General features: G+C 38.3%; 1 protein-coding gene across 1 annotated transcript in view; it reads left to right on the plus strand.

The window, feature by feature from the left end:
- The window catches only part of LOC133005380 (voltage-gated potassium channel subunit beta-2-like), a 33,629-nt gene extending 21,790 nt beyond the window's left edge, over positions 1 to 11,839 (plus strand). Inside the window, exons 7-15 of the mRNA XM_061075042.1 lie at positions 1,113 to 1,157; positions 1,666 to 1,709; positions 2,391 to 2,477; positions 3,197 to 3,282; positions 3,568 to 3,688; positions 5,029 to 5,123; positions 9,158 to 9,278; positions 9,775 to 9,863; positions 11,566 to 11,839. Coding sequence (XP_060931025.1) covers positions 1,113 to 1,157; positions 1,666 to 1,709; positions 2,391 to 2,477; positions 3,197 to 3,282; positions 3,568 to 3,688; positions 5,029 to 5,123; positions 9,158 to 9,278; positions 9,775 to 9,863; positions 11,566 to 11,655 — 778 coding nt within the window. The 3' untranslated portion in view covers positions 11,656 to 11,839. The remainder of the gene's footprint in view (positions 1 to 1,112; positions 1,158 to 1,665; positions 1,710 to 2,390; positions 2,478 to 3,196; positions 3,283 to 3,567; positions 3,689 to 5,028; positions 5,124 to 9,157; positions 9,279 to 9,774; positions 9,864 to 11,565) is intronic.
- The last annotated feature ends 2,258 nt before the right edge of the window (positions 11,840 to 14,097 follow it).

Raw genomic sequence — 14,097 nt, forward strand, 5'->3', positions numbered from 1 at the left:
AAGCATGGATCACTAATGCCACATATAAATAAGGTATAGACTTAATAAACCATTGCCAAAAGGCAAACTGGGATGTGTTAGGGCAGTGGTTCTCAAAGTGGGGGGCGCAAACACTCTCCAGGGGGGGCGCGATGTCACAGACGGAGAATTTTTTTTTTAAAAGATCGCCGACCTGTCACTGGCTAGTGAAAGGTCCCTCAGTGGCGAAATGCAAGGGGCTGGACTGACACAAACAAATCAAATACTGTTTCGTTTCTGATCCACCAATCAAAAGAGGAGTGTTATCATTTGAACGCGAGTTGCATGTACGCTTCCGAGTATAAAAGTAACCGCAGGCCTGGTCAGCGCTCACCCTCACTGAGACGACACCCTGCAGAGTTTGTGCGATTGCTCTTGTTTCCTCTATCATTCAGATATTCATTGCTTTATAAACAGTCTTTTTAAAGACTCACTCCTTCCTTAGTAATACCTTCCTGCACTTGCAGTAGGCCTATTCGTAGCCTGATCTAAGGAGTAATTTTCTCCACAGTCTTTTTAGAAAGCTCTTAGCCCCAAGAGCTAGCCTTCTAGCTAGCTAACTTCTTCCAACTGCAGCTAGCCCTTTTCTCCTTAACACCTACCTTTACATCTTCAATCATCCACCGTGTTGCAACAAATAAAACACCAGCACTTGAATACTATTCTGTGCTGTCCCTGTCTACATTGTGTACTGTTCGTTTTATACGTGTGAACTACCCCTAACCAGCTTTGGGGGGGCCCAGCTTGCAAAAGTTTGAGAACCCCTGTGTTAGGGTGACTGTATGTGAAAATTCTCTCAGCCTCTCGTCCTCAAGTATAAAGACCAATTCACCTGTGTTCTTGCCTAAAGCTGAGATTTTCACTAGTTTGGGCTTTGATATAGGTTGTTCGCTTTAATATACATGGTATGTATTTGTCAACAGAAACAAAATGAGGCAATGTTGAATCTTCAATTAGATTTAATTTTTTTCTGCTGGATTAAGCAATATGCTTGATAATATAATACATTTTTTGTTGCTGACAGATGTATTAAGGTGTGAGTCTGGAAACTCCAACAATTTGATTTCTGTGTATATCTCTGTTTTCATACACAGGCGTTCAAGTTTGGTCATCACCACCAAAATATTCTGGGGAGGAAAGTATGTATTCTCTTTTTTTCTCCTTCTATCTCTCTCGAAAGGCACCCCGTCATGTCTCCAACACTTAGACTATTCTGTCAGGTAATTTAACAAGTAGTAATGACTTGGTATGGGAGCTTTTTAATTTACTTTACCATTCATCTGGGGACACCATAAAGCCACTCTGGTTAGGTGACTGTAGGTCCTATGAGCAGGCTCACTACAGCAGCTAATGGGATTTCCATGGTGGAAGCCACACTTCCTATTCACAGGGCTTCACCTCCATCATGGCTCTTTGCTTGAGTGAGGATAGGATTTTACTTTCTGTAACTTGTAACTATAGTCCCCTCGAAGTAATTGCAACAGTAACTCAAGTTACATTTCGGTTCAAGATCAAAACATGAAAATGAGAAAATTAGCTTTTACATCGTGGTAGGAACCAGACCACTCTGTAACATAAGGAGCTCAACACAGACCTTTTTATTTCTGCACATAATGAAGTTCACTCAATCTCAACTTTTTTTTTCAGAGCAGAAATGGAGAGAGGTTTGTCCAGAAAACACATTATTGAAGGTAAGATTTTCGCCATTGTGAATAAATGTTAAACCTTCTGTTAAGTTTGGATTTTGTTCGGACCCCAAAGCAGAGACTGATACAAGTGAGTGGATAAATAAAGAGTTTATTGCTCAACAAAAAGCAACGAAGAGCAGGCAGTGGAGGCAGAGAACAGCCTGGCTGGCAGAATCCCAGGGATGACACGAGTGCTGGGCACATGGAAGAAAAACCCTGCACTGTAGACACAATGTAGGGGAACAGCAAGGCACACAGGATTACCTGATTCCCTGAGTACACTGAGAAAAAACACTGGTGAGTTTCTTCAAGAAAACAAAAACACAGAAAACTCACAAGGAACAAACACACAGAGTAACTACTGAACGAGACGGAATGATCTGGCAGAGCAGTGGAGTGAAGACCAGGCTTTATGGACTGGTTGATGAGCTGAGTGGAAGCAGGAGAAGCCAGCCACGCCCCCTGCCACACCCATGCCCTGCAGGAGAGAGAACAGAAAGGGGGGAGAGAGAGAGAGCGAGAACACACAAAAACCAACAAGAACTAAAACACAGAATCATCACACCTTCATTTTGTCAATACAACAAACAAGCATGATCAAGTGGTTTTTAGCTGCATGTAACCCAAAAGACCATATTACATCAGAATATTTATATATTGTACTTGCATATCTTTATGAAACAGGTCTAAGAGCATCGCTAGAGAGACTTCAACTGGAGTACATAGATGTGATCTTTGCCAATCGACCAGATCCTAACACACCTATAGAAGGTGGGTGATTTTCTCTTCCAGTCTTTTGTCTTTGGTTTCTATGATGCTGAAATGACAGAGATTTATTAACCCAAGTTTATCTCGCCTCTTTTACATTCTTTTGAAATACTGGTTTAGTCTATGATTAAACTGTGGATTACTGTGGATTGTTCTGTAGGGCTGGTGCACAATAGAGGATAATGGGGCTGATCTTTGACTAGATTTGCCCCTTCTGACAATCTCAAGGGTGTTCTAGATTAGAAACCAGTCAGTGCAGATAATCTGGTCAAATAATCTGGACGTGTGAGAGCTTTACATGATAATCAGAGTGTACCCGATCTCAAATCATAAATATCCAACATGTTGGACACAACAAAACAAGATATATCGCGAAACCAAAGTACACAAAATCAAATTTAATACACTTATACTGTTGTCTCATCATAGTCACGTGAAAGTCCGCCTAGCAGGTGGTATACGGTATAACTTAGCATTTTGTCTTTCAACCAAAGAAATAACACCAAAAATACTTTTGGATCCATTATTTCGAATCCAAGTGTCTATTCAGCCAAATTTCAGAACACGAGAGTGTCAGGGGGGAAAATGATTATCTTCTCTTGAGTTTTGATTTATCTGTTTGTTCGTATTAAACAAATATTCCACAGACTTGGCATCTAGCTGAAAACTCCCTGATAATGTCACCACTTAAATTACTCAGTTAATTTGGGCTGTTTTGGTAGAGACGGTGAGGGCAATGACACATGTGATTAACCACGGGATGGCCATGTACTGGGGTACATCAAGATGGACGTCTATGGAGATCATGGTGAGTTCAAACCTATATCACAACATGTTGTAAAAGATTGTATCAGCATCAGATGTCCATGTTTTCTTTGATATTCTCTATCTGAATTGGTACAATGTGCAAAGCATATAGTGATGCCAGTGCTTATGTTCGGGTCCACCACGTTTTAAATTTCATATTAACCTTTGATCTTGGTTGGTAAACCTTGGGTCTGGGTGGGACAATCATGGTCCGATTTCGATGAGGTTGAAGTTTTTTGAACATAGAAGAACTGTATGGTGTAATTATTCCCTGTACTTGCTGTAGGAGGCGTACTCTGTGGCAAGACAATTCAATCAGATCCCACCCATTTGCGAACAGGCAGAGTATCACATGTTCCAGAGGGAGAAGGTTGAAACTCAACTTCCTGAACTCTACCACAAGATAGGTAAGCAGCTGCCATGGACTGTGAGGAATTGTATTGTGATAGTTACAATAATGAACAACTCACTCCTCATCAGTATGTGAAGCTCAAAACATTTATTATTATTATTATTATTGTTATTATTATATTATAAACATACATTTTTTATAGCACCTTTCATACAAGAAATGCAGCTTAAGGTGCTTTACATTAAATATAGATGACAAAAAAAACATGTTGTAATGTAATTCAAAATTAGATAAACGATCACAAAAATTAAGAACATGTTGAAATGAAATTTAAAAGAAGAGCTAATAAAATTACTTGAAAAAGTGCATAAAAACTGGAAAAATTCAATGATTAAAAATAACAGCACAGGAGTGTGGGCAATTGAATAGATAGGCTGCCATTCCATGTTGGAGGTTCTTTATAAGATTGCCTGTCTGATTTAAAAAGTTGGATATCTGTTCATTTCCTCCAACATGTCTTACCTAATAAAACTGTTAATGGGCCTCAGCACATCCCCAGACAAACACTGCCACATACTGGTTTGTCTGTCACATAACATAAAGCCTTTTGTAGGGACTTTTCGTGTCCTCTTCAGCAGCCATTTGATTTTTGTCACAAAGCATGTCCTATCTTGTTATTATCACCGACTTCACTGCCTGCTCTTCGAGATATTTGTTTTGGTTTTAGTTTTTTGTTTTTGCGTCTGTCGTGTCACAAACACACCCCCTTGCTTACAGTAAATCCCACAGAGGATCTCCTGCTGTGTTGTGACATTGGCTTCTCACATTCTGCAGACTTTTTACAAGGTGAAAGTACAAAGGCTTTCGCTTGGACATTTGCATTCCCACATACAACCTTTCCTGAGGATGTGCGGAGGATCTCCAGAGTTCCGTTCATATCTGAAAGCACCATTAGAGGCTCAGACACACCTGTTTTAGCCTCTTCACACTGGCTCTTTATTTGTTTTTGTATCAACTTTGTGGTATTTGTTACCTTCAAGGATCTTCATGACTTGGTTCCTGATTACTAGTATTTCACACCTTTTTTATCCCAGGCCTTCTCACTGTTCCAGAGACAAAGTTAGAAACTAAAGGGGGCAGAGACTGCACAGTCAGGGCGCTGGAGTTTTGGAACTACATTGCCTGAAGAGTTTTTGTCTGAGTCAGTGTCATCTTTTAAATCACATCTGAAAATGCCCTTCTACCAGAAGGATTTTCCTGGTTTCATCCAAGCTGTATGTTTATTTCTAATGTTTAACTGTGTATTGTATTGATTTGTTATCTTTCTTATAGTGAAGCATTTTTATTATATATTTTATAAATAAAGTTACTATTACAAATTTTGTGTATGTGCAGGCATCGGCGCTATGACATGGTCTCCACTTGCTTGTGGGATCATCTCAGGGAAGTATAACAATGGGATCCCTCCTTGTTCACGTGCCTCGCTTAAGGTAACACACCTTTTCACTGCCTCTGTGATAAAGCCTGAGTTTTCGAAATGATAAAATACATTTTCTGATTATAATTTGTATTTTATATTTATATTATAATATAATATTATAATATTATAATTATATTTTATATTTTATATTATATTATATTTTTTTATAGTATGTTTATTGAGCATCGACGATACAAAATGAGGACATAAAAGAGATACTGTACAATGCTCACATTTTTCAAAATTTTACAATTTACAGTCAGGGCGCTGGAGTTTTGGAACTACATTGCCTGAAGAGTTTGGGTTTACACCCCTCTCCCACCCACCCACCCACCCACACCTCTTTCCCTGTAGAGGTCCCAGCCCTGCCTGTCTCTAGGTGAAGGGAAAAGAAAAAAGAGAAAAGAGAAAAAGAAACAAAACTAAAAAAAAAAAAAAAAAAACTAGAAACAAAAAAACAACAACATAGAGAGTAAACTAAAGAAAAACTAACATTTTGGGAATGTAAGTTTTAGTGGTATGTCAGCAGAACTCAGATATCTGACTCCTCAGGTGTAATATCTAATGAGTCTATAATTTACAACAAGGGGTTCCAGATTTTGTCAAATTTCCTCAGAGAGCCCTTGAGGGAAAACCTTAATCTCTCCAACTTTAAGTTGTGAAGAACTTCCTTAACCCATCGAGTGTAAGATGGGGGCAAGTTGTGCTTCCAGTTCAGCAAAATTAAGCGACTAGCCAACATAGTGCAAAAGGCCATAGAATGTCGTGCCTCAGCTGTTAAGACGTTGTTGTGTGGGATACCAAAGAGGGCAGAGAGGAGATAGGGGTCGGCCACAAAATGGTAAGCAATTTGAAGGGTATCGAATATTTTGGACCAGAAGTCAGTTACCTTCGACATGACCAAAACATGTGTATGAGATCGGCAGGGGACTGGTTGCATCTATTACAAGTGTCAGCTACATTGGGATAGAATTTAGACAGTCTATGATTGGTGTAGTAAGTCCTGTGTATGAGTTTACATTAAATCAGCCCGTGTCGGCACAGACAGAAGAGTTGTGGTCTAACTCAAGGATATTGTCCCACTGATCTTCTTCAAAATTGAGCCCCAGATCCTGTTCCCACAAATGTTTTGTGTGTTGTGGGAAAACTGAAGTGATTACTATGCCATTGCATTAAAAATACGGGAGAGATTCCCTTTCTAATTTGGGTTTATCATGAGAAGGGTGTCTAACAGAGTCTGAGGGAGAGTGTTCGGGACATCAGGGTAGTTTTTCTGGGCAAAATGTCTAATTTGAAAATAATGGAAAAGGTGAGATGAGGGGAGATTAAATTTAGACGATAGGTCACCGAAGGACATGAACGTACCATTGTCGTAGAGGCCATTGATGGATGCTAAACCTTTCTTCGACCACAACTGAAATGCAGAGTGCATAATGGATGGTTTAAAACTGTGATTATGGGATACTGGGGCATGAATAGAGGAACCTTGCAAGCCAAAATGTTTAATGAATTGTAACCATATCTTAAATAACTGCTTAACTACTGGATTATCGCTGGCTTCAGTGGCTGACACAGGAAGTGGGGAACACAGCCATGACCGCAGTGAGACCTGGGATGATGACATTTCAATATGGACCCAGGCAGGCTGGTCGGTGGTAGGTTTGTCAGTCCAGTACAAGAGCTTGTGAATATTAGCTGCCCAATAGTAATATCAAAATTGGGAAGAGCAAGGCCCCCTGTGCTCCTAGGAAGCTGCAATAACCTTTACTGTATACGCACAGGTTTATCTGCCCAGAGAAATGTTGATATTGCCTTATCCAGTTTAGCAAAAAACTTTTTTGAGGTAAGAACAGGAATATGCTGGAAAAGGTAAAGGAATTTTGTCAGAACTGTCATTTTGATGAGGTTCACCCTACCGGCCAACAATAGAGGCAAGGTGGACCATCTATGAAAGTCCTCCTAAACTCTGCCAAGCAATGAGACAACATTTTTATTGAAGGTGTCTGTTAGAGACCTTGTTATAAGTATACCCAAATATTTAAAAAAGTTATCCACTCTTTTGAAGGGAACTATGTTGTCTGTTATTAATTGCAAATAACTCACTCTTTCCGAAGTTGAGTTTGTAGCCAGAGAGTTGGCCAAATTGCTTTAGGATGTCCAAAACTATCGGGAGAGATGTGGATGGATTTGATACATAGTAAGTCATCTGAGTACAGTGACAGCTTGTGTACTGAACCTTGGCGGGAGATGCCCTCAAATCCATTCTCAGATCTCAGCCAGATGGCCAGGGGCTCAATGGCTATGGCAAATAATAAAGGGGATAGTGGACACCCCTGCCTTGTGCCACGGTGGAGATGGAAGGGGGGTGATACTGTATTGTTTGTTTGCACAGAAGCTACTGGTGTGGAGTATAGCAATTTCACCCATGAAATAAAATCTGAACCTAGACCAAACCTCTCCATCACCTCATATAGAAAGTCCCATTCCACCCTATCAAAAGCTTTTTCTAGTTATTAAAATTTTAATAGTAATAATGATACTTATAGATAATAACTACACAGTAGAGAAAACACAAAGTTAGTGACATGTACTAATGGAATAAAAATACATGGTGGGCCAGAGTAAGAGAGACAGAGAGAGGTACTAGGTGCATGATGGGAGTTCCCCAACGCCTATAGCAGCATAACTAAGGGATGGTCAGGACTCACCTGACCAGCCCTAACAATAAGCCTGATCAAAAAGGAATGTTTTAAGTTTAACCTTAGATGTAGAGATAGTGTCTGTCTTTAGCTCCCATTCTACCCTAACAGGCTCTGGGAACCAAATGGTCTCTATTTTTATAATACTTTTATGGTCCTGATGACCACTCTAAATAAAGGGAAAAGTATATCCCAGTACAGAACCTTGTGGAACTCCATTACTAACTTTTGTGTGCATGGAGGAGTCATTGTTAACATTAACAAATTGTAATATATCAGATAATCTGATTTAAAACCGGCCTATTGCTGTTCCTTGAACATGTTGTTCCAGTCTCTGTGACAGAATCAAATGCTCCACTATAAGATCCAGCAGGAAGAGAAAGTACATTATCTGAGGCCGTGAAAGGGTCATTGATAACTCTCAGCAGTGCTATTTCTGTGCTGTGATAGATTCTAAATCCTGATTGAAAGTCTTCAAACAGACCATTATTGTGCAAATATAGAATATATAAAAAAATGTAAATATTACAAAACTGATTAGTAACAGTTTTTTCAAGGATTTTAGAAATTAAGAGAAGGTTTGATATGTGTCTGTAATTATATAAATCATCCGGATCAATAGTCAGTATTTTAAACCTTTTTTAAGTCTCAACATCTATTGCACTTCTGTCTGTCCTGGGAAAGGTGGTAGTAGAAGGGTAGTTTTTCCTTAGTCTTGCTGATGGTTGAGGGCAGAGGATGTTGCACCTTGTTAAGCCCCATGACGCAAATTGTGATTTGTAAATATGGGCTACAGAAATACAATTTGATTGATTGATTAAGCAGAGGTTTAATAACTGCAACCCTTACTTAGTAAAGATATATTAATCTGATTTTATATAGAACTGTTAAATAAAGATACAACTTTAAAAAGTTGATTGTTTGGATGAAGACACCAGTGAAGTCAGCTTGGACAGAACTACAGGAAAAAAAGTGGTCTTTAAATCTGGGGCTACAGATAGCCCCCCTGTGGAATGCAACATAGAAATCTCAAGAGAAAATTTCTTCTAGTTTATATTTTATGGGATACTGTTCTATCGAAAAATATGATACCATTATTATGAGGATACTAAAGCGTCATTCAAAACAGCAAGTTGGTTTAAATTTGTAGTTTCAAACTTTTATACCATGCAAATAACGACAATGAGTCTCCAGAGTCTCCAAAAGTAGTTGTTGAGTAGTCTTTTGTTTTGTGTCAAAGACAGTCTACAAAGAAAAGAAAATCTTGTGGCAGTCTTGTTTGAGCCCTGTACCAAATTCCCTGTTGTGCCTTTAAGCCTGATCTCTGCTGTGCTATCTGCAACAGGGTTATCAATGGCTGAAGGACAAGATCCTGAGTGAGGAGGGACATCGTCAGCAGGTGAAACTAAAAGAGTTACAGGCAGTTGCTGAACGACTCTGCTGCACTCTGCCCCAGCTGGCTATTGGTAAAAATAACCTGTTAAATGTTGATCTTGTTTTGTGTTCATCATTCCCTAAATACCCTAAATTTCCCATGGGATAAATAAAGTATCTATCTATCTATCTATCTATCTATCTATCTATCTATCTATCTATCTATCTATCTATCTATCTATCTATCTATCTATCTATCTATCTATCTATCTATCTATCTATCTATCTATCTATCTATCTATCTATCTATCTATCTATCTATCTATCTATCTATCTATCTATCTATCTATCTATCTATCTATCTATCTATCTATCTATCTATCTATCTATCTATCTATCTATCTATCTATCTATCTATCTATCTACCTACCTACCTATCTATCTATACCCTACTGCACAGTTGGTATTGTTACAACTGTAATACCTTACATTTCTGTTACAGTCATAATGGCTTTATTAAAAGGAGTTGTCACTGCCTCTGTGATGGACTACTTTCACCTTTTCTACCTGTGTTAAAAATGTCCACAGCCTGGTGCCTGAGGAATGAAGGGGTGAACTCAGTTCTGCTGGGAGCTTCCACAACTGACCAACTGATGGAGAATATCAGAGCAATACAGGTCAGAAAGTATACAGGCTAAAGAAAAACACATACAACCAGTTTGTTAACAGTTTGATAACTACAGTATGAATTATTACCAGGGTCTGAGGGTAGAACACTTCAGATATTCAACTAACACCAACTGTTAAGATGAAAATACAGTCTCTGATCCATTGTTGACTTTTAGTTTTAGTTAGACATTTTACAGTGTAAAAACAAAGACATATGGGGCAGTTGTGTCTGAGGGGTAGAGCGGTCGTCCTCCAACCTGAAGGTCGGCAGTACGATCCCCAGTCTTCTCCATCTGGATGCCGAAGTGTCCTTTGGCCAAGATGCTGAACCCTGAATTGCCCCCCATAGAACAACAAAGTGCTGCTAATAGATGCACTGTATGAATGTGTGTGTGAATGTAAATGTGTACTGTAAAGAGCTTTGAGTGGTCATCAAGACTAGAAAAGCGCTATATAAACACAAAGCCATTTAACCATTTTCAAGTAACTTTTCATATTTAAAAGACATCAACAATAAAATGTGTTCTGTTTAGTTAAGTTTTCAAATAATTTATCTAAATTTATTGCATATATCAAGGTTTGCTATGAGAAGTTAAATCGTCTGCCTATCAGCAACCTTAGTTTTCCACAGAAATGTTTGATGGGCCACAGTGAGAACAGTATGACAGCAAAAATATGAGCATTGTAAGTCAAGAAGAAGTCTTATTGTACTGTGATACTATAGCTTTGATCAGGAAGTGTTAAAATATTACAACATTTGTAAAATCCATATGAAAAATTTGATGTGTCTGAGGGCTTTCTGTCCATAATCCATGACAAATCTGCATGCAACGCAATGTTTAAAGCTGAAACATAAAACAATGATCAAGTTCAGGTGTAAAATCTACAGCTTTCATAAAAATTCTGCAGTGCAGCAGGGTAGTTATTATTATATAATTATATTATCATGACTTGATCATTCCATAACCAATCTATCAAATTCCACGAGCCCTCAGTCACAGTCTGTCCTGCTATTATTCCAGAGTTGTGTGAATTAACTGTGGCCCACAGGACTTTCCTCCATTGTCAGTCACTCCATCCACTTTAATAACTTGCAAATGTTTTGAGCTTAAATTATGCTCAATAAAGGTCCAATAAAAAGAAACAGAAAAACATCATTACGGTCCTTATTTTACATGCACACACCATGTGACATAGTGTTGGAATCATTATTAACCATTTTGTTTTAATGAAATTCCTGTCAAACAGCTGGAAAGTCAGTTTGAAAAGGATTATGCACTTGTGTAGTTTAGGTTAAGGTCAATATACAGTCAAATGTGCCAAAGTTTAAACGTTTAGATTGTGTCCTTTTTTACTGTATAACAATATGACAATAAAGAGGATTGTATCATGATGCAAAAATGAACAGATGCTTAGTTTAAAGTTAGACTTTTTCCAGTGATTACCTCCCAATATGATATCCCAGTGACCTAACCCTAACTCACAGAGTTAGCACTGAAGTAAATGATCAGCAGATTGATTGTCTAAATATCTTTTGGTCTGGTTGTGGGCTACACCACAGATGACAGCTTTCAGGAATGACAACAGACAAATCCACTAGAGATCTCTGTGACACTGAAGTCAAGATGTGTCTCCAATAGGCTAACTCAAGCAACGGCCAGTTGCCTAAGGTACATTTGACGGTAACGTTTCTCTCCTCTTATTCCTCAGGTTCTCCCAAAGTTATCACTGTCCCTTACATCTGAGATAGATGGCATCTTGGGAAACAAGCCGTACAGTAAAAAGGACTTCAGATCCTAGAAGCACCAGTGATGAACTGTCTCTGCTTTTGAAAAAGCAGCGATACCGATTAGCAGAATTTGACAAACTGTGAATAATCTGAAATCTGTTTCTAAAAGACACAAGGCATACAAAAACATTATCCATTTCACCAAGTTGACGCACTTTACTTTGTTGCTCGTGTTTGCACTTATAACCAATTTATAGTGCCAATTACTACCAAATGCAATACTTCAATCCTCAATAAAAAAAAGGAAAAGCTGCATTTCTTCTAATCAGCGGAGAAAGTGAATGGCTGAGTGGGATGAGTCCACTGCACTGTCTACAGATTGTTGTCTCAGCATGTTTTGTGGAACATGTTGGTCCAGATCTTCAGCCTATTAAGTACATTATGGTGTGATGTATCCCATTTTCACTGTAATAACAACAGCGATTTGTTTTGGGAATAAACTTGTATTATTTATAGTCAGTTTAGGTATTTGATTATTGTTATAGCATTGCAGTCATGTTTTAGTCAGTTTAAAGTCATATGTTGTTTAACTTCATAATGCATGTTTGATTTGTTTTTTTTTTAGCTGTACTTAAAAAAAAAAGGAATTAAAGTGACCTTTAGTTAATCACCTGGATAGATGCAGTGGTGTCTGAGGAACAAATTAATTACTTTTTTTTATTTTGGGCATGTGTTAGAATGTTTAGCACTATATCTTGGCCAATGTGGGAATATGACCATTTATAGCTATCAAATTACATTCAATTCAATTCAGCTTTAATTGTATAGTGCCGAATCATAACATATCCTAGGCACTTTACACAGTAAGGCTGAGACCAGAAAATATTATAGAGAAACAGTTCCTACCAAATGAGTAAACACAATTAGGCGACTGTAGTGTAAGAGAGGTGGGTGGAGAAGACGGGAGAGAAGAAAGAGACCCAAGGAACAGTTGTGTAGCCATCACATTTAGACTCTGTCAGACTGGTTGTGATAATTTAAATAATAAGAGAGATTTTTATAGATGTAATGATATCAGCAACAGTCATAAATGGAGAGAGACCAAATTAAGGTTCAAACAAGGTTTTTTTATTTGAAAAGTTCTTTAAGAACTCTAATGTTTAAAAAGTCCAAAAGCTTGAAAAGTGGCCCAAAAGCAGGGTGGTAGTTGTAGCACAAACAATCTCAGCTCTGTCTTTCTTCTCGCCTGCACTTGGTATGGCAGAAACTGTATTGGGGAGTACCCTGGTACCTCATGTCAGGTGAGAAGTGATGGCTGCATCTGGGTATTGACAGAAATAGGTGAACCGCAAATCACCACATCAACAAGAGGCCTGCAGAATGTGTCAAACACCTGGAATAAACTGAAAGAAAACAGTTTTTTTTAACACAGCTCTGCATTAAACATCCCTCATTCAGGCTTTAGTTTCCCCATCTCAGTCAACCTTATATGAATAGAAATGTATTTTTACGTTAATTTCAACACAGAACTCAAAAGACTGCAAAAGAGATAAAAACGAACAATGAGTTTTGCATGAAAATTCACTTGATGGAAGTAGCTAACTACAGACACAATATTATATTGATATTTGATATAATATATTCATTCTCTGGAAATCTATATGATATTGGTAATGGTTAATTAATTCAACATTACCAATATCACAAAGCCTGTTACAATAACATTTTCATTCAGATTACAATTTTCATGATGTTCTCTAACACAATTTTAACACAATCAGATTGATTGATATATTGTTTTTTAAAGATAACATAATTTTTTTCACTTTGCATCAACAATAATTAATTGATTATTGCTCTAGATCAATGACATTTTGCCCATACCCTTTTGCCACATACAGTGGTTGTGCTTTAATGTTAGGTAAGGTCTAGCAACCACAGCAAAGAAGGAGGTGGCATCCGCATTAGGAGTAGTGGGTCAGGGTGAATGGACAGTTTGACAAAACACTGGACCTTTTATATACAGTAGTAGACCACTGCTCATCAACTGTGTGAAACCAACAATCATTTAACATTTAAGCCAATGTGTGTGACATAGTACACCTAGGTGTTATGGGGAAGAGAACTGACGTTGTTTTATGATGAAGTGTGAAGAGAGTACCTGCGGCTAATGAAGGCCAGTACAGCCAATGCTGAAGGTAGTCAGAGGTCAGGGTTCTAGCCCAACAGTGTTCAAGGCCCTGTATGTTGCTGCTGCTGTTGTGGAGGGCAAATAAAGTTACTGCGTTCTGAACCATTAAGAAACGTCTCCTCATCCTTCTTCAATGGAATGGCCCGGACGGCTGGTTACCGGCCAGATAACCAGCCAAACTAACAGTAACGAGGTAACATACTGCTACTTAACTGACACTGGTGAGCATGATGTGAGTGAACAATGAGCTACTGCTACACTTTGAAGAAATTCAATTGAATTCAGACACCAAAATCAATTCAGACTGTACATGTGTGGAAGA

This window comes from Limanda limanda, chromosome 7 (assembly GCF_963576545.1).
Source record: "Limanda limanda chromosome 7, fLimLim1.1, whole genome shotgun sequence".
Taxonomy (NCBI): Eukaryota; Metazoa; Chordata; class Actinopteri; order Pleuronectiformes; family Pleuronectidae; genus Limanda; species Limanda limanda.